This window comes from Chiroxiphia lanceolata, chromosome 15, assembly GCF_009829145.1.
Source record: "Chiroxiphia lanceolata isolate bChiLan1 chromosome 15, bChiLan1.pri, whole genome shotgun sequence".
Lineage (NCBI taxonomy): Eukaryota > Metazoa > Chordata > Aves > Passeriformes > Pipridae > Chiroxiphia > Chiroxiphia lanceolata.
In genome coordinates, this window is record NC_045651.1 from 8,568,189 (window position 1) to 8,586,642 (window position 18,454).

General features: G+C 45.6%; 1 protein-coding gene across 3 annotated transcripts in view; it reads right to left on the reverse strand.

The window, feature by feature from the left end:
- The window catches only part of HTR4 (5-hydroxytryptamine receptor 4), an 89,918-nt gene that overhangs the window by 12,295 nt on the left and 59,169 nt on the right, over positions 1 to 18,454 (reverse strand). The window contains exon 7 of one of the 3 annotated variants that reach the window (XM_032703283.1): positions 8,778 to 8,853. The exons of the other annotated variants lie outside the window; for them this stretch is intronic. Coding sequence (XP_032559174.1) covers positions 8,793 to 8,853 — 61 coding nt within the window. The 3' untranslated portion in view covers positions 8,778 to 8,792. The remainder of the gene's footprint in view (positions 1 to 8,777; positions 8,854 to 18,454) is intronic. 3 annotated transcript variants of the gene reach the window in all.

Below are 18,454 nucleotides of genomic sequence, written 5' to 3' on the forward strand. Positions count from 1 at the left end.
GTGCTCGTAGCCTGTTATCTGACTTCAGCCTTTCCAATCTCAACAGGAGTTGTTCCTGGACATCTGCTTGTGAGGATCTCGTTTAAGAGATGCCAATTACTGCTCCCCTCTAGGCTCAGGGACCCTCTGAACTTCTGTGTGCAACAAGGACCTAAGGAAAACATTTTCTCATCAGAGCATCCTAATGAGCAGAACTTCATCTCTCCTGAAGATGTCCAAAAGAAAAATGTCAAGCTCAGTCTGAACATTTGAATACGCCATGTCCAAGTGTCAGGAGAGGCAAAAATCTGAGGATTTGCATAGCTGCAAACAGCTTATATTTTTGGGGGGAGGATGAGGGAAACCCAAGAAATGAGGGATCATAATCAAGCAGATATTTATTCTCTGGTGGGATTCGTAGAGTAAAAACGGCCCTCAGCAATTCTTTTTGAGATTGTTCCTCGGAGAAATGCCTTGTAGATTGGAACATGACACTTTAGAGCTGCATTGATCGATGTATTGATTTTGATCACAGGAGGAGGCAACTTGTGCAATCAAAATATCTGGCAATCACCTGGGAGAAATGCACACAATAATCACTGATCAAGTCATATTCCTTCCCCTGCTGACACAATTAAGTTTGCAGTTTCCTTGCAGAAATACAAGGTGGGAAAATTAAGTTTCAGGTGAAACCAGTCATTTATTCTACTTGACATAAAATGAAATGCTGCCAGAAAACAATCAAAAATATTTTATGAATATTGAGTCTTTGGGTTGACTCAACCAAGTTTGAGTCCTTTAAGCGTATGTGAAGCTCTGAAGTTTGTTGGAATGGGACTGTGGAATACATATTTTCACTGGTACTCAAGTCACATATCATAGTTACACCTGCAAGTGACAGAGAACAACCTCAACAGTGGGCACCTAAATCTGAATGCTGGCAAGACAGATCATAAATATACTTGTCATTTGTGCTGTGGCAACAGTTACTGTATGATTTAAATATCACAATTCAGAATCAAGAGAGCAATATGCTCAGATGGGACAAATAAGCACAAAGTCACCAAATCTGATGCCAAATTCTGTTCTGTAAGATCAGCTTTATCAAGGTTTCACTCCTAAGCACAGGTACAACCACTGTCACAGCATAAGCAGTTCAGAAAGCCCATGAACCCAGCACGTGCCTGGAAAGAAGAGGGGCTGTCCCAGCAAGCCTCAGGTACAGAATCTCCCTTGGATCCACAGATAAAACTTCTCCCTACATAAGAATTGTTATTAGAATTTCTTTAGAGTTTACCTAGCACAAGAAATATCGGTAGTTGATTTAAACAAAGAATATTTAAAATGTAAAACCGAAAACAGACATAAAGAAAGCAAAACCCCAGCTGTGTTTTTCCTCATTTTATGCTGGTTTAGGTCCCTCAGCCTTAGTCAGGTTGGTTGTCTTGGTCAGGTTTGCTTTACAGGGCGGGACCTGGCCCGTGTCCGTGCAGCATTTTCCTTGACAACATTTGCTCACCTGGCTGAGCTCTGCCCGTCTGCAACTAATGGCATCTCAGAGCCTGTGGCTGCCCAAGGGATTCCCAGGCTGAAGGAGGATGTTTAAAAAGAAAAATGCTGCTCTGACAGTCAAATACAGCTGTGAAAACATGCTGGGCATATTCCGGTAAGGACCTCAACTTTTTTTTCCGAGATCAGGTGGTGCCTTTTTGTTCTGTTTGCAGTTGAGAATATCTTCATGTGCTGCCTGGGAGGTCGATTCTTTCAGGCAGAGCTGTTTTCCTGGGCCAGGCTGATCACAGAAGTAGCTTCTTTTCCCTCTCACATAATGAATCTTTCACTGGTGGCCCCAGGCCTTCAACCTATGGACCTGATGCCCGCAGCACCACAGTCCTACACTGTGCAGTAACTCAGATACACCACTGAACCCAGCACTCTGTGTCTCTTTGTGTTTGTACCCCTGTGTGTAAAACCCTTATTTGTATATACCTGCTGTTAACATGAGGTTATTTCTGTTATTTTGTGCTTTCTTCTAATCCTTCTGCAGATATGAATATCTTTCAGGGCCACAACAACTGGCAGACCCTCTCTGTCCATTGTTTTATATGTTGCCTTCAAATCTGAAGTGCAGAAGCAAACAAATAAGTTCAAACTTCTGAAGGTTGTGCCATCCCCTTTCCTCAGTTGCCCCTGGGCCTCTCTATTTTCTGCTTCAGAGGAGACAACATAGTCTATAAATCTCCAACTCAGCCTCTGCTTTGGTAAATAAATGCTGCTTAAATTTATGTTTGTTCCTTCTTGAGGAAAAGAAAAGCAATGATACATGTAGCAAATGGAACAGAAAATTGCTTTTCAGCCATCAAGTTTCAAATGTAACTGACTTAAGTTTGGGCTCTACTGCAACAATCAGGAGTCCATCCTCTTAAAAAAATCAACCCAATTTTTACCTACAATCCTGTGTGTTAGTTGAGGCAACCTAAGATGCACTTTGCCCAATGATTTAGCAAATGGCTTCAAACTGAGGGTAGGTTTAGATTGGATATTAGGAAGAAATTCTTCCCTGTGAGGGTGGTGAGACCCTGGCAAAGGTTATTCAGAGAAGCTGTGGCTGCCCCATCCCTGGAAGTGTTCAATGCCAGGTTGGATGGGGCCTGGAGCAACCTGGAGTAGTGGAAGGTGTCCTTGCCCATGGCAAGGGCATGGAACTGGATGAGTTTTAAGGTCCCTTCCAACCCAAATCATCCTATGATTCTACGACTCTAAGAAATTAAGAACACACTAATCTAGCTGTTGTCTCAGAGAGGGCTTGTAAGGGAAATCTTGTGTATATTTTGGTGTGTTACTGAGCCTCCAGCCATCCAGGTATGAACTCCTCCCTGTTTCACAGACATGCCTGTGTTTGGTCAGGAGAATGGGTGTGTTCCAGGAGCTAAACCCAACCTCTTTAAACAAACTTGCTCGGGGAGGCTGCCATCGCAGTGCTTCTGAAAAACAAAGTATGTGCTTTCATGAATCCAGCACGTCACAGCCACTTTGCCGAGCCAGTTTTGAATTGCTCAGTTTCATCTTCTCCAGCTGTAAATCATGTTGCTTAATTAATCTTAATTAAGTGTTGTGGGCATCTCTCGAGCTCAGTTATCTCTTTATTTAATTACAGTAACATACCATATAATGTTCTCTGTTTGATAGGATGTTTTGCACAATAGTTTAATCCAGAAGCTGAAAGAATTAATTAGTTCTTAGAATATGTCTCCAAACCGGTGGCCAAGTAAATGGAATATTTGTCACAAATGCCTGGACTCGTTAGTTATCAGAATCTATTACTGATATTGCACAGATAGACTCAGAAACACATTTCCTGGTGCTGGGTTTTCAGATCTCTGTGGCCTCTTCTGAAGTAGAAATCAGACTAATGTTTAGTATCTGGCATTTGTCAGCTGAGAGGCTCAGCCACAGCCCAGCAGAGTTTACAGCTCTGCTGTGGTTCCATAAGCATTTACCCCCTCTGACCTGGCCCCTCTCTGCATCCCCAGCCACGGCAGGTGGTCTGAGCCAGCCCTCCAAAGGGACTGACACTCCAGGAAAATGGGCACACCAGCAGGACCACTGCTCCTGGAAAAGCATCTCCATATTTGTGAAGGCTCCATGGGAAACAGGGCACTCCCTCCCCTAACACATGCCTGTGTGTCTTCACGTGTCCATACTGGTTTCTTTGCCCAACAAAGCTCAGAGCTGCTGGCCTCCCCCTCTTCTTTGCCAAAAAAAAAAGCTGGCAAAAAATGGGACATGGCAGCAAAACTCTTGCAGCAAGGACAGAGGAGAGCAAAGGCAGGGGCTGCCCCGAGCCTCCTGTGGCCCCCAGGCTCCCAGGGCAGCACAGCCCTGATGCTCCTTGAGCTCTGCTCTGCTTGTCAACTCGACTTGTGGTGACTTGTGTCGTCATGATCTTCTCTCTTTGCTGCAAATGGCTGTTGTTCCTTCAGCAATACAAACAGAGGGCAGCACAGTGAGGTACACAACCCCTGAGATTGACTGTTTGAGATGAACACTTTCCACTCACCCACCCAGACAAACACAGTCAAATCCACTTCACTTTTAAGTGCAATACTTGCTAAAGGCAAACATACAGAGCCTGACTGGTTTGCTCTCAAAATTCCCATAAACTTTCTGCTTCTTCTTGGACCAATCAGGGAGGTTTAGATGGATCAGCAATCTCTCCACGTGCAGGACACTTGGAATTTGTGAGTTAGGAGGCTGACGAGTGCGTGATGATCCTTGGAGACTCAAACGTAAGTACTGAGGGGGAATTGCTCCAGAGAAGCATGCAACTTTCATTCATACTTCAGGAATTGGCTTCATCCCAATGGAGGGAAAATCCAGCTGGCCCAAAGCCCTCACAAGCATAAATGCTGGTTGTCCAGTACATATGGCAGTACCATTCAAAGAGCTATGACAATGATACTGTTTATAGCTCTGGAAATGGCGCTGCCATCTGCACCACGGTGCAGCGGCTCATCCCAGGACGTGGCTCTGCAGGGCCTGTCCCTGCCCTGCATCTCCAAGTGTCCTGCTAAAACACGGCACAACTCCAGGGTCATTGGCTGGAATAAATGAGGATGGAGGCGCAACTTCGGTTGAGAAATCCCTGCCATCCTAAGGAAGAGCACCCTTGGAGGTCCCATGGAGGTTGTCTGGAGGAGAAGCCTTCAGAGGTGCTGGCTCCACAGTTTTCTGCTTCTGGCAGTTGGGGAAGCATCAGCCCAGCACGATATTCCCTGCAGGGGCCAAGGAAGCTGCTGCTGTGGTACAAGTGGAATCCAGTGACACGAGCACACACACTCATGTGCCGGTTTCCTCTTTTACCAGGAGAAAAAAGGAGGTCTTTCTCTCTTTCCTGATTCCCCCCATGGCACGTTTACTTTCCTTCCCTTTGGATTCAAGCTGAGCTGTTGCACTGCCCTCCCCTCCGGGGTCAGCTTGGATATACTGCACAGCACTGGAGTTCATTTCTCTTGGAGAAAAGCACATGGCATTTGCAAAGGAGGACATGCTGCATCTACTGAGCAAATTGCCAGACATTCACTTCCCAGTCAATCCTGGTGTGAGGCTTACAAGGAAGGACTGATCATTCCTATTGCCCTTTCCAGCTGGAAGCCTGTTCTAGGCTCAGTATTTCCAGTTGTTCTTTGAGACCATTCTTCAAAACTGCTTTGGAAAACTGTGCAGCCCCTCATTTCTGTTGCTGAAACATCTTTCCAAGACAACTATTGTATGACTACAGCCATAACTCCCACCAGAGATTATCCTCATCTCACTAATGCATTGTTAACGTAGGAAGAAAGACAAAAAGGAGCTTTTCCTTCTCCTTGGCAGTGACGTCCTGCAGTCTCCAAGGATTATTGTGGGAAAAGGTTTGAGTTACAAGTTGAAAATACTTTTTCTGATGCCTGGAGTGTTTGAATCAGCTGTGTTCCTATGACAGGCACTGACAGCTTTCCTCTCAGTGCTTTTTAGCCTTAAAAAAACCTTAGCATGATCTCAAATAACTTTCCTGCAGCCACACTGAGTATCTCATCAATAACAACTGTGACAAAATCAACTGAGGGACAGAAACAAGGACAAAGAGAGAAGCAGAAGAACAGCTGTTTTATCACCCCAATTCTGTCTCTAGATCATGTAAAAGTCTTACCAGACCAGACTGGTTTTTGTAATATTTTAGCATAGATATAGTGGAAAATCAAGATGTTCCTCCCTGTGATTAGCAGAACAAGGAGAACAGTGTTATGTTCAAGGGTTAGTGGGTCACAGGATTTGGCAGCACCTCAGCTTGGACTGTTCCAGGCAGAGGTAATAATTTCACTGAAAAGTAGAGATAGCAGCACACAGACATGGAGACTGTAGAGCACATCTGCTTCCTCTCTTCAGCTGGACTTTTTGGAAAAACTGCAACCAAGATGGATTACAATAAAGTGATGGACATAGGGATGTTGTAGGGCTAACAACATGTGGCCATATGATGGGAAATGACACTGGAGAAATTGCCAGAGGGATGAAAGCGGACAGAAACACTCACACAAGGACATTTCACAAACACCTGACACAAAGGACTGAAGGAATAACAGGCATGTTAGACATCTCCAGCTGCAATTTAGACCTTTGTGCTCAGAGGGCTCAGTGAAGCCTCTTAGACCCCAGAAGAGCTATGAACCTGCCTCATGCAAAATCCTCAGGAGCCTCCTAACCTGGGTCTGAGTGAGTCTGAGCTGTGCAGCCCCATCCCATCAGCTCACACAGGCTGGCACTGGTGACAGCAGCTTAGTGAGCAGAAACAGATCTAGAATTCTCAGCCATGAAGGAGCCCAGGGGCCTTCCAGAAGGTGACAGGACATGGTGAAAGGGTCTGAATATTGCTGAAAACCAGAGCTGCTGTTTACAGCTCCTGAGATGTAGGAACCAAGTCCATCTGGAATGGTGTGGGGTGATACTGGGAAACTGCTCTCCCTGCTCTGGACACTGCAAAGGGTCAGAAGATCTCTCCTTTGAGGAGCTCTGCTTCATGGCTGCTCTTGTACATGCGAGTGTATCCAAGGCACAATCCAACCAGCTCTGAAACACCCCAGAGTCTCCTAATCCTTCAAGTTTCAGTGGTGGCCAGGAAGTATCGGATTCTTGAAGTTATTGTGGGTTTTCTTCTCTCCTGGCAATGTGCTCTCCAAGAAGTACTCAGTGTTCCCTTCCTGTTTAGCAGGGATACACTGGCTGTGCCTGAGGTCCCTACTAGTGTTTGCCTACCTCAAATTAGCACCTTATGCAACTTCCACTGGCTGCTTTCAAAAAGACATTTTGGCAACCCCTTGTTGCTGAGAAATGTCCTTTGTGCCCCATCCCTGGAAGTATTTAAACCCAGGTTGGATGGAGCTCTGAGAAACCTGGTCTAGTGGAAGGTGTCCCTGTCCATGGCAGGGGGGTGGAATGAGATGAGCTTTAAACTTCCAGCTTAAACCAGCCTGAGGTTCTATTATTTCCTCCAGGCTTTGAAGGTTAGTTCTCCATCAGTGGTTGGGTGTTCTGGAGTGCAAAACTGCAAAAGCAGGTTGAGTGCTGACACAGGTAGCAGACTGCAACCTGATCACAGCTCTGACTCCATGTCTGCTCCATCCTACCCAGGGAACCTGGCTATGGAACATCACAGATGGAGGAAACAGAAACTACATTCTCCGCTTTGAACTCTGCTGTCTTACAGCAACTGTTGAGATCTGCTGCCTCTCTTCAAAATCTGAGTGTCCTAATGAGGAATAAACAAAAGCACTGAAGGGAAAAAGGAGAGGAAACCCCCTGCCTGCTGCAAATCTGTTGGGATAATTGGAGGTTTTGTGGGTACTGTGCAATCTCCCCGGGGTCTGTGGCTTTGTCAGCTGGATGCCAAGGACACAGTCTGGGGCACAGGTGAAGGGATTGGTACATTGAGATGCTGGAGCTGTTGTGAGGGTGTGAAATGGAAGGGCCAGATGCTTTCTGTGTGTCTCCCCATGGAAGATGCAAAAGGCTGGTCGTATCAGCCCCTGTGACTTGTCATCCCAGTTTCAAGACAGGGAGACTGTCACTGTGAGCACCAGGATTTTCTTGGTGCTGGAATGAGCACTGCTCCTTTTTCCTGCCCTCTTTCCAGAGACATCTTGAGCAGGAAGCCAATTTCACACATGTTCCATTTTTCTTTTTAATGTTGGGGCTGCATGTCTGCAAGTGCCTGGCCCCTGGAGCATTCCTATGATGCTTGTCCCATGGTGGCAGGAACCCAGCTGGAGCTCTGCACACCACCTGAGGGAAGAGGAAGCCTCAGAGCTATCACAAGGCTTAACTGACTAAAGACAGGTACTGGAATTTTCCACATCCCATGGCTGTATCTAAACTCTAGGAATAGCAGAGGGTGGTTGAGACAAAACAGAGGGTGGTTGGGCACTGAAAAGGCTCCCCAGGGCAGTGGGCACAGCCCCAAGGCTGCCAGAGTGTTTGGACAACGTTCTCAGGGACATGGTGGGATTGCTGGGGTGTCCTGTGCAGGACTAAGAGTTGGATTGAATGATCCTTGTGGGTCCCTTTGAACTCAGAATATTCTTTGATTCTGTGAATTATTAAAAGTCCTGTATGCTTTATGCATGGATCAGACTTGGTCCAGTCAAGGGCCACAGAGAGCTCTCCTATCCTGAGCACAGTGTGTGACATAAGGAGGAGGTTATGCTGCTCTAATGTGAAATTAATCCCAGCTTGTTATTGTCATAGAATCACAGACTGGTTTGGGTTGGAAGGACCTTAAATCTCATTTCGTTCCACCCCCTGCCCCGGGCAGGGACACCTTCCACTAGCCCAGGTTGCTCCAAGCCCCTTCCAACCTGGCCTTGGACACATTCCAGGGATGGGGCAGCCACAGCTTCTCTGGGCAACCTGTGCCAGGGCCTCCCCACCCTCACAGTGAAGAATTTCTTCCTAATATCTAATCTAAACCTACTCTCTCTCTCTCTTGTTTTACTCTGTGTGGTGCCCACTGATGGGACCCTGCAGTGCTATACCATCGTCCTTGGAGTGAGAACAACCATCCCCAAAAAGCAGCATCCCTGCTGTCCACAGCATCCTGAAGTCAGGAGCCCACCTTCCATGTCCTGGGGTGAAACATCCCCATTCAGCTGGGGCTTCTGCCTCTACCCCACAAATCTTCAGCTATAAATCAAATGAGGCTTCAAATTGCGTTGCAGTAAATAGCGAACAGACAGAGAGCTGCAGTAATAAAAGAAAGGACTTACAGAGCATGTTCATGGTTAGACAGGAGCTGGTCTGCTGCAGAAGAGCAGGAGGAGCTTGGAGACAGAGGAACAGCCACTTTTAGTGCAGAAAGGAGGAAAGACAGACACAGTGAGGTAGTTAAGGGGGGGGGAAGGAAAAAACACAGAGATGGTTAATCTGAAAATGCTTTGCCACTAGCCCAACATCAAACACTGAGCAGTTGTATTCCAATAGCGTCAGAGCCACATCCCCAAACCTCCCACTAAAGAGGAAACCTGATTTCTAGAGGAGTGGTGGTAACTGTGTTAGAACTGTATGAGGCATCAGGTGCAGTCCTTTCATACCCCTTTGGGAATCATTCTGCTTTTCAAGAATGTCCCTTTCCTGTCTCACTCATACGGTTTTAGGCAGCAATGCTCTGTTAAGCCTATTTTCCACAACCTCTTCAGGATTGCTCTAGGAAGGGATTTGGTACCTAGATATTGCCTTCCTCCTGCTAATTTAATGAGTACCAACAAGCCCCTTTAGTCTGATTGAGGATCCTCTTTTGAGGAAGACACCTGTACCTCTTAAAGAAAAGTCCAGGGAGTAGCACCTGGATCTCTTAATTTCTAAATGTGATAACTGACATGTCACTGCTAAGAAATCTGATTTACAGAGGCAGTGCAGAGCTGCTGTAGATCCCTGGCTGGTGATCTTTGAGCCTTTTGACAGCTCTAGTGTGCTGGAAATGTTGGTTTGGGTTTTTAAGTACAGAATGGGGAGCAATAGTTGAGCTCCCTGACTTTGTCAGGCTGCAGTGCAGGAGTACAGCAGTTCCTATTTAATCTTTAGTAAAGTTGGAACTGTACCTGGCTGCAAGCCAGCACCTGGTATGAACTTTAAAAATATATCACTGTTGGCTGTGAACAAGGTGCTACTGGTCTCTCATCAACCCTCTGAACTGTAACAGACAATTGCCAGTGCCTCTTAATGCACTGACCAGCCATAACCCCCTTCCTTGTCCTGATTTTTTTCCTGACCAGCCAACAAGAGCCTGATACAGTAAATGAAAAAGAAAATTTTCTGATGTGGAGGCCATTTTTCCTCTACTAAAAGCCACCGAATTGGCTGTGGAGACTGCAGAAGTGGTGTGACATAGCATCATGGCAGTGACAACATAATTAATAGCTGAAAATTGGCCACAGGGAGGAGCACTGCTGAAAAATCAAAACCCTTCTGTTGAGTCTGAGGTGCTCTGACGTGTACATGTAAAACTCGAGTGTGTGTGTGTCTGTGTGTGCCCTGTGACTGCAAAAAAGATGTGCCCATAAGGTAGGACGGAGGAGCAGGTAACTCCAGGAGAGCCTGTGCTGCTCAACCATTAATTATCTGACAATAAGAAGCCCAAGGTAAGCATACACAATTTTACAGCCAAACCTTCCCAGGCAAACCCATGTGAACCCATGCATAGGGGTAAGAGGCTTTTAAGGAAATTAGTTTAGCCTACGGCTTATTTTAAAGGATGTTTATGGGCTTGTTTTAAAATTTATCAAGGACAAAGATTCTTTCAAAAACAGAAAAAGAAATGGTGTGTCACTGAAGTGCATCATTTCCCTGAGTTCTTTGAGATTTTTTTTTTATGAACTACTCTCTTGCATCCTGTTTTTATAGAATCACAGAATATCCTGAGCTGGAAGGGATGCAGAAGATCACTGAGTCCAACTCCTGGCCCTGCACAGGACACCCCAACAATCCCACCATGTGCCTGAGGGTGATGTCCAAACACTCCTTGAGCTCTGTCAGCCTTGGGGCCGTGACCACTGCCCTGGGGAGCCTGTTCAGTGCCCAGCTACCCTCTGGGGAAGAACCTTTTCCTAATATCCAACCTAAACTTCCCCTGACACAGCTCCAGCCATTCCCTGGGGTCCTGTCACTGGTCACACTGAGCAGAGATAGGTTCCTGGTTTTCCTCCTCCCATATGGAGCTGAATGGGCTGTGCCTAATGAGGGAGCTCTGGGGATGCTGAGGTGCTGCAGAAGGTGCATCTCCTTGCTGGGGAGGTGGATGTTCCACTCCTGCTGGGATGCAGCCAAGCAAATCTTCCCATCCTCCATGCTAAAGCACTGTGCTGCCAATGGTTTGGAATGGAGCTCTTTGAAGATCTCTTGGTAGCACTTCTGGAAGTGTCATTCCTAATTGCTTTCTTGCCTATGAAGTAGTTGCTCTGTGCAATTCTTGTCTCAAATGTTATATCAAAGTGTTGTAAAGTGCTTCCACTGTTAATAAATACTAACTACGGTGCTATAAAAACTTGTCAAAAAAGCACCACAGGGCATGAATCTCACTGAACACATGACATGTGCCTTTAATATATCAATGCAAACTGTGACTGTTTCTGTGCACTGCCAGGCAGATGACAGATCAATCAGTGATAAAATTACTCATACATACCATTAACATAAGGCATGACCAGCTTCTTGATTTTTCTTTTCTTTGGTATTAGTACTTGAGTTTGCCTGTTTGGCTTCTCTCTGTTTCATGGAGCAACACTGCACCCTTCCAAAATGACAAATCCATATTGTGTTTCCTTCAATTCTTTAATAAAAAAACCCCAAACCATGACACTTAAACAGCTGTCACACGACTTTTCAGAGGTGGATTCACTTCAGCAGAGGAAGAAGTGCTGCCAGGACTCAGACCTTGGAAGACTTGGAGGCTAAAGGACTTGCTATACTTCCTTTTGAGAGAGGTAAGGATTTCAGAGCCTTATAATGCTCCTGTGTGGATGTCAGATTATCTGGTGTGTGATATAATACCAAGGTAAAGCATAAAAAATGGGAGGTGGTGGAGTCACCATCACTGGAGAAGTTCAAGGAATGACTGGACGTGGCACTCAGTGCTCTGGTCTGGTTGACAAGGTGGGGATCTGTCACAGGTTGAACTCAGTGGTCTTGGAGGTCTTTTCCAACCTAAGTGATTCTATGACAACATAAGCACTTTAGAGATAAGGCTAAATGCTCTTTAGTACCTTGTACCTCTTCGGTTATTGAAGTGCTGTGCTTTGATGGGCCTGTGGAACAACACAAATCGATAGCCTAATTGACATCTCTTCTGCTAAGCCTGCAAGGATATCTCTGCAAAGTCTGTTCGTGACAAGTGACACTCACCAAGTGTCAGACAGAATCCACACACTTCCTTCAGGGACATGACTGACTTTGAAACTACCCGTTCAGTCACTGCTGAGAAAGGTGTAATAAAGCAAAGTGGTTATTTTTACTTCCATGAGTGAAAGCAGCATCAGAGAAAAGGCAGAATGCAGGATGGACATGGAACATTGCTGGCAATGTTCCTCCTTCCCAGCACAGTACTGTCGAAGCAAGGAAAAGTAATATGGTCAAGCTGTATCCTAAGGAGTGCTCTGTTGTGCAAATCTCATTTCTAAGCCTGTGCCTCTATGTATCTGTATTTTATGAAATCAAATTTAAAGGCAGTCCAGCAGAAGACCATGGAAGGAGTCCCTGGAGGGTTCCAAAATCTGGCTCCCTGAATTTTAAAACTGCTTCACTGTGTGCCGGGTGATAGTAAGGCTGAAGTTGTCTGTCATGGCCAGAGAACAGACAGAGTAATGCAGAAGTAAGGCCTGGAAATCACCAGCTAATGCAGGAGCCTCACTCAGCCAGATGTAATGGGGGATGGAGCATTTGCAAGGCAGGATGTACTCCCAGAGGCATCCCTAAAGCAATAGTGCATCTTTACTGTGTCTGTATCAATTCCCAGGTCAGGTCATCTCTTTAAGATGCACATATTTACTGAGCAGCAGATGTTTGCAAGGATAACCTTTGCTATGCCAAATAAATAAAACCGAAAACCTCAAAATGGCCAATTTTCTGTTTTGAAATGGGCAGTTTAAAATGAAAAGATGCTTAGAGCTGACTAAGGACTGAAATCCCAGAGGGGTGAGCACTGCAGACACGATCACAGCAGGATTAGCAGGTACCCACATTTGCTGAAGCCCGTGACCCAGGCAGGATGGCACCAGCAGCCACACAGCAATTGGAAATAAGGATCCAAAAAGTGGCAAATTGGTAAAAGACAATCAAATCCCATCAGATGTACTGAAAGTCCTTGACTCTTTCCTGGAAATCCCAAACAGCTGACCAAAATTTCTTGAGAAAAACTGGCTCTTCTCTGACACAGACACCCCAAAAGCCTTAGAAAAAATTTTAACTACTGCAATGGGGAAGCTTTTACACAGGGTGAGTTTACAGAGGAAGAGGTGGTGCATATAATGCTTAAATAAACTCTCCTACAGCAATCAGAAAGGAAGAGGGTTATTGAAAAAGGAAAAAGAACAAAGAAGTTAACCTAAAATTAAAATGCACTTAAACAATTAGCTCTGAGTTGGAGATGTCTGCTGCCACAACGAATAATAGAACATGACAATAATTGCTTAGGTTTATGTAGCATTTCTGGCCCTAAGGCATGTGGAGCTCTCTGCAAATGCTGATTTGCATTGTCTGAAAACACTCTGACTGATAAAACATATTATCTCTGGAGAGGAGAGAAACAGCCCAACACATTCATCAAAGCTGTGCAAAGGTCAGCTGGAACAGAAGAGAAGTAGGTGGATAGCAAATTGCTATCCATAATAGAGTTTATTCAGGTACCAAAATTAGTTTTAAACCCTATTCTGGATCTCTGGAATGAATGGAGAAAGTCCCAAAGGACTTGGAATCAGATTCTGTATGTTGACATGTATTATGAGGGATGTGTGTATTTATCTAAACGCCAGTGTTTCAGTTGCATGCCATTATTTACGTGATATGTTTCCAACAGGTCTGGGCTTTGTCATATGACAGGGGGAGATGTCAGGCATTCCAGCTGCAGGGAGCATGGCACTATGGCCAGCAGTGCTCTGCTCTTGCCAATGGACTCCTAATTACAGCTGGAAGGCAGAGAATCGACTCACTTCTTTGTCCATCTCATCACACCACTCCCAGCACCAGCTATTGCAGCATGTCCCATATTCCCAACACAGGACACATTGAGAAGCTGAGCCAAATATCATTACATGAGAGAGAATTAATTTTTCAGCAGACACTTTCCACTTTAGGTGTACGAACCTGAGTAAATATCTGGCATCATATCATTGATTCAGGAAGTTTGGATTAGATTAGCCAGTCCAGTAAAGGTGTTCCATATCGATAAGGACTCGAGTGAAATCAGATTAGAGCTTTTCCCAACAGATAATGTCTTGCTTTTTCATCAAGGCCTCCAAAGCAATGAAAAATAGCATTCAGATCACTCTGTGCAGCACAGGAGCTGTTTGCTTTTACTGTCAGGAGACTTGGAGGGATGAAAAAGTACATGTGGAAACCAAACCCATCCTTACTGAGTGAGACCCACAGGGCAGATGAATTCCCTGCTTTTGTCACACACTCCCTTTGCTGTTTCCCTGCACTACCTTTTGCAGGGATGAGGAAGGGAAACTTTGAGGAGAGCAGCAGATGCTGGAGCACAGGGAAGCAGAAGGGCAGTAGGTGCCAAGGCATCACAGCAAGGGAGATGTTTCTGAAGCCCTTGAGAGCACAGTGCGAGCTCTCCAGAGCTGCCTGTGGGAACCTTGTTCCTGTTCCAGGCCAGCACAGAGCTGGGGACATGCTGTTCTTTATGCAAAGCAGAGGGAAATAAGAAACAGTCATGCATGTCAGAGACCGAAGAGGTTTAATTGGAAAAGACAACAATTAATGTAAGTTACTTAAAGTTTCTGTTTGAATCAGAAAGACAGTGAAGTGAAGTGAAACCCAACAATAATTGCACAGAGAAGGAATGTTGGCCTGCAGCAGGACTAGTCATCCCATCCTTGTGGTTTCTTCTCTCTGCTTTTTCTAACAGAATCCTTCCTTCCAGCATTATCCTCTGACAGCACGGGAGGGGCTACCAGGAGCTGGATCACCTCTAACTTCTGTAAACCAGATTGCTCTCCATTTTCTGTAAGCAGTAAACCAGATTGCTCTCCATTTTCTGTAAGCAGTAATACAAAGACTGAGCAGGACACAGGGTGGCATGGGCAGGCAGCTACTGGGGTAGTTGGACTGAGCCCAGCTTCCCTGGACAGCCCATGGAGCACAGAATCCCCACTGCTTCCTGCAGAAAGGAAACCTCCAGAATTATACCACAAACAGGGAAGTACCAAACCAGGGGTCAGCCATTCCACAGGGAGAGAGAAAGCACAGCAACCAACAGCGAAAGTAAATCTCAGACCAGAAAAAAATCCTTGCTTTTGTTACCAAAGCACAGATTGGGCAATAAAAAATAGACAAAAATTAGTTGATATTTCAGTTGCTTCCAAGCTCAAGGTGCCCTTCAGTGCCTTGGTTTCCCTACCAGAAACAAACTGATGCAGAAGAGAAGTTCTGATCTTGAATCTTGTATTAGGCCAAATAACAAAAAGGGGTTTAGCTTAACTCTAATCTCTTTTTCCAATATACAGACATATTGAAAGAGATTATCTTACTAAAATTGAAGGAAACTCTGGCATTTTAAAACCCTAATCCCCTCTTTCCTTTGTAGCAGATAAGATAAATATCTTGATTTCACTCAGTACAATTACAAGAAGCTTTTCTCTTATCAGAAGTTCTCGGTTTCCTCTGGTGAGGCACCTTTTGAGCAGTATACAAGGCTTCAGCAGCGTCCTGGTTATTGGCAGACAGGTTTTGGGTGAAGAAAGGTACCAGGCTCCTGTGACACAGGGCGCAGCACAGACACACAGCCCAGCAAGGTGCCAGCAATGCCTCACCATCCCAGGGAGCCAAAGGGATGCTGAGCAGGGCAGGGGAGCCAAGGTTACCCTGTGCCCTTTCTCCACTCTTCAACCTTTTTTTCAGAAGAATTTTGAAGTGTCAAAAGGAAAGAAAAAGCAGGGAAGGGGCAGGAGGAAGAACCTTACCCCAAACCTCACAGATAGATGAGAGACAAATAATTAGTGTCTCGACTTCTACCCTGGGGATAATCCCACCTCAACAACGAGCCTACTGCATTTACAAATACAAAGAAAGGCTTCAGCAATACTTTCAGCAAACACCCACAATAAAAAAAAAAAAACCAGTCCTCCCACACACGAGCTGGAGGTGCAGCGTGTGGGAATGGTCGTGGTTGGTTCTGTGAGCACAGACAGGCTCTGCCTTCCCAGAGCCACAACAGGGGCAGAGCAGGGGCTGCATCTCAGGCAGCGAGAACAGCTTGGCAGCAGCTCCCCACTGCCATGTCTTGCCATCAGCTCCCACCCCCTCACAGCTTCTCTGCCTTCAATTCATAGTGTAAATCCTGCTTGTTATTTTCCAGACTCTGCTGGAGTCTCCCTTCTTTATAAGTCCTAAGAGGAGTGGCTGAGGGAGTTGGGGGGCTCAGCCTGGAGAAAAGGAGGCTCAGGGGGGACGTTCTCACTCTCTCCAACTCCCTGACAGGAGGAGGGAGCCAGGTGGGGGTCGAGCTCTGCTCCCAGGGAACAAGGGACAGGATGAGAGGAAACGGCCTCAATCTGCACCAGGGGAGGTTCAGGTTGGACATCAGGAGGAATTTGTTCACTGAAAATTGTTGTCAGGCATTGGAAGGGGCTGCCCAGGGAGGTGGTGGAGTCACCATCCCTGGAGGTGTTCAAGGAATGACTGGACGTGGAAGGTGGGCATAGGAAATCAGGGAAGGAAAAGGAAAGGGCCCTTCCTGCAGCCTCCCACACCCCCAGCTGTGGCCACTCGACTCTCTGCACATCCCCATATGTGCTGCCAGGCTGGAAGTATGTCCTGACCATTGCTAATGCTTTCGACTGCTTTGGATTCAGCCTCTTTGGGCACCACATCAGCTACCTGGAGGAGTTTCCTGTGCCACCCACTGCCACAGGGTGCCCTGTGCAGTCACATACTGGTAGAAGTCAGGAGACACAGAAACACACACACCTTTCTTTGGATGAGGGAGAGGGGAAAGGAAGAAGACAGCTGTGCAGGAGGGGATCATGTATCATCTTTTAGTTTGTAGGTTGGTTGATGCTGCACAGAACAACACACAGCCAAGCCCTTTGCCACACGAGCAATTCTATTTTACGGTGATAACTTGAGCTGTTGTGGAACATCTACATTGCTGGACCCGAGGGCTCCTCTGCTCGTGGATCCTGCACAGCAGGTTGTATAATGTTCCCCTGCACTCCCTGACTCAGCCCATATCTTCTGTCTGAGCTATCATGTACCTACTGATATTTATAGCTCTCTGTGCCCTGCTCACAATCCCTCACAACTTCCAGTCACGGTGTTTGTGAATATTAGAAGGCTGTGACTGTGGAGAAGGCTGATGCCAAGTTGTAAAATCATGCCAGGGAAGTTGGAACATAAGTTTGATTGTAAATATTGGCAGTGCTTCACAAAAAAATTACAAGAAAGCTCCGTCAAAAAAGGACAAAACTCTTTTTTTAGTTGTTCTTGAGTCTAATCATCTCCTATATTTTATAGAATCCCTTTTCAGGTTTGCAGCTAATGAAATTTAAGTGAAAACCAAATTATCTCCTGAATAAGGTTAACAACATTAGCATTTACAGACAGCAATCAGATCTCCTCCCAGCCTGCATTTGTCAGGTGAAACCAGACAGCTGTGCTGGGCCTGTGGTCCTGAGCTGCTTCTCCTGGCACAAGGAACTGATACTTGAACCGAAAACACATCTTGAGCAGCCCCTGGTTGCACTGCCCAGAGGGCTCAGCCCTAGGGCTCTGGCAAAATGAGTGAGATAACACTGAAGTTCCCATTTTTAAATGCGCATAATTTGCTGTGTTTCTCAAGGTTTTGCTCAGAAACTTTCCAAAAAGAACTTAGTGGGCATGTGCTTTATCAGCACCTTCACAAAGGGGGGCTAGTTCTTGCCTATCAGTCCCATTAATAAGGCAACTGCTGGAGAAAGGACATCACAGACCCTAAACCTTGGCAACCTGGACCTGCTCCAAGTCCCACAAGCAGAGCAGGTCCAAAATGCCTCCAAAAATGACCTGTGCAAATCCAATGTGAACCACCAAGGGCTGAGGCAATGACGGGAAGAGCAGACCAAGTCCAAATGACCTGTTTTGGGGCTAACAAACTTGTAGTAAAGAAATCCAGTCAGAAAGTATAACCCTAATGGAATGGCTTTGTACTAAAGGTCTCTATAGCTTAGGGCAGTAGCATCCTGTCAATGAAATTCTTTTCTAAATGATACCTTAGTGATAAGAAAAAAAAATCATACAACATCTACAGTTTGTGTAAAGGGGGAAAACCCATTGGAAGCACATTTATCTTGCAATTATAGCTAAAGCAAAGAAACAAATTAAATTGAAGATGTGCATCCTTTGTGTTTAAAAATTGAGTCACAGTGAAGATTCACTTCCAATTTTAAATTTGGTCAAACCAAGCTCAAATAACATGTTTGTTATTGATGGGTTTTGTTCCCTTGCTGGGCATGTTTGTGAGTTTTGTGCACCCAGGTGCCCACCTGCTGCTTCCCTATTTCTCCTTAAGAGCAAAACAAAACAAAAAAAACCTTTCAGAAACTCTGGAAGAACCAGTAAATATTGGATTTTACCTTTTCAACTAATTTGGAGGAGTCTCCAGGCAGCCTGGCAGAGTGAATGAGGAATGCAAATAATTGGCATGCACCTTCTCCAAAAAACATCTGTGCTGGGAGAGCTTGGGGTTTGT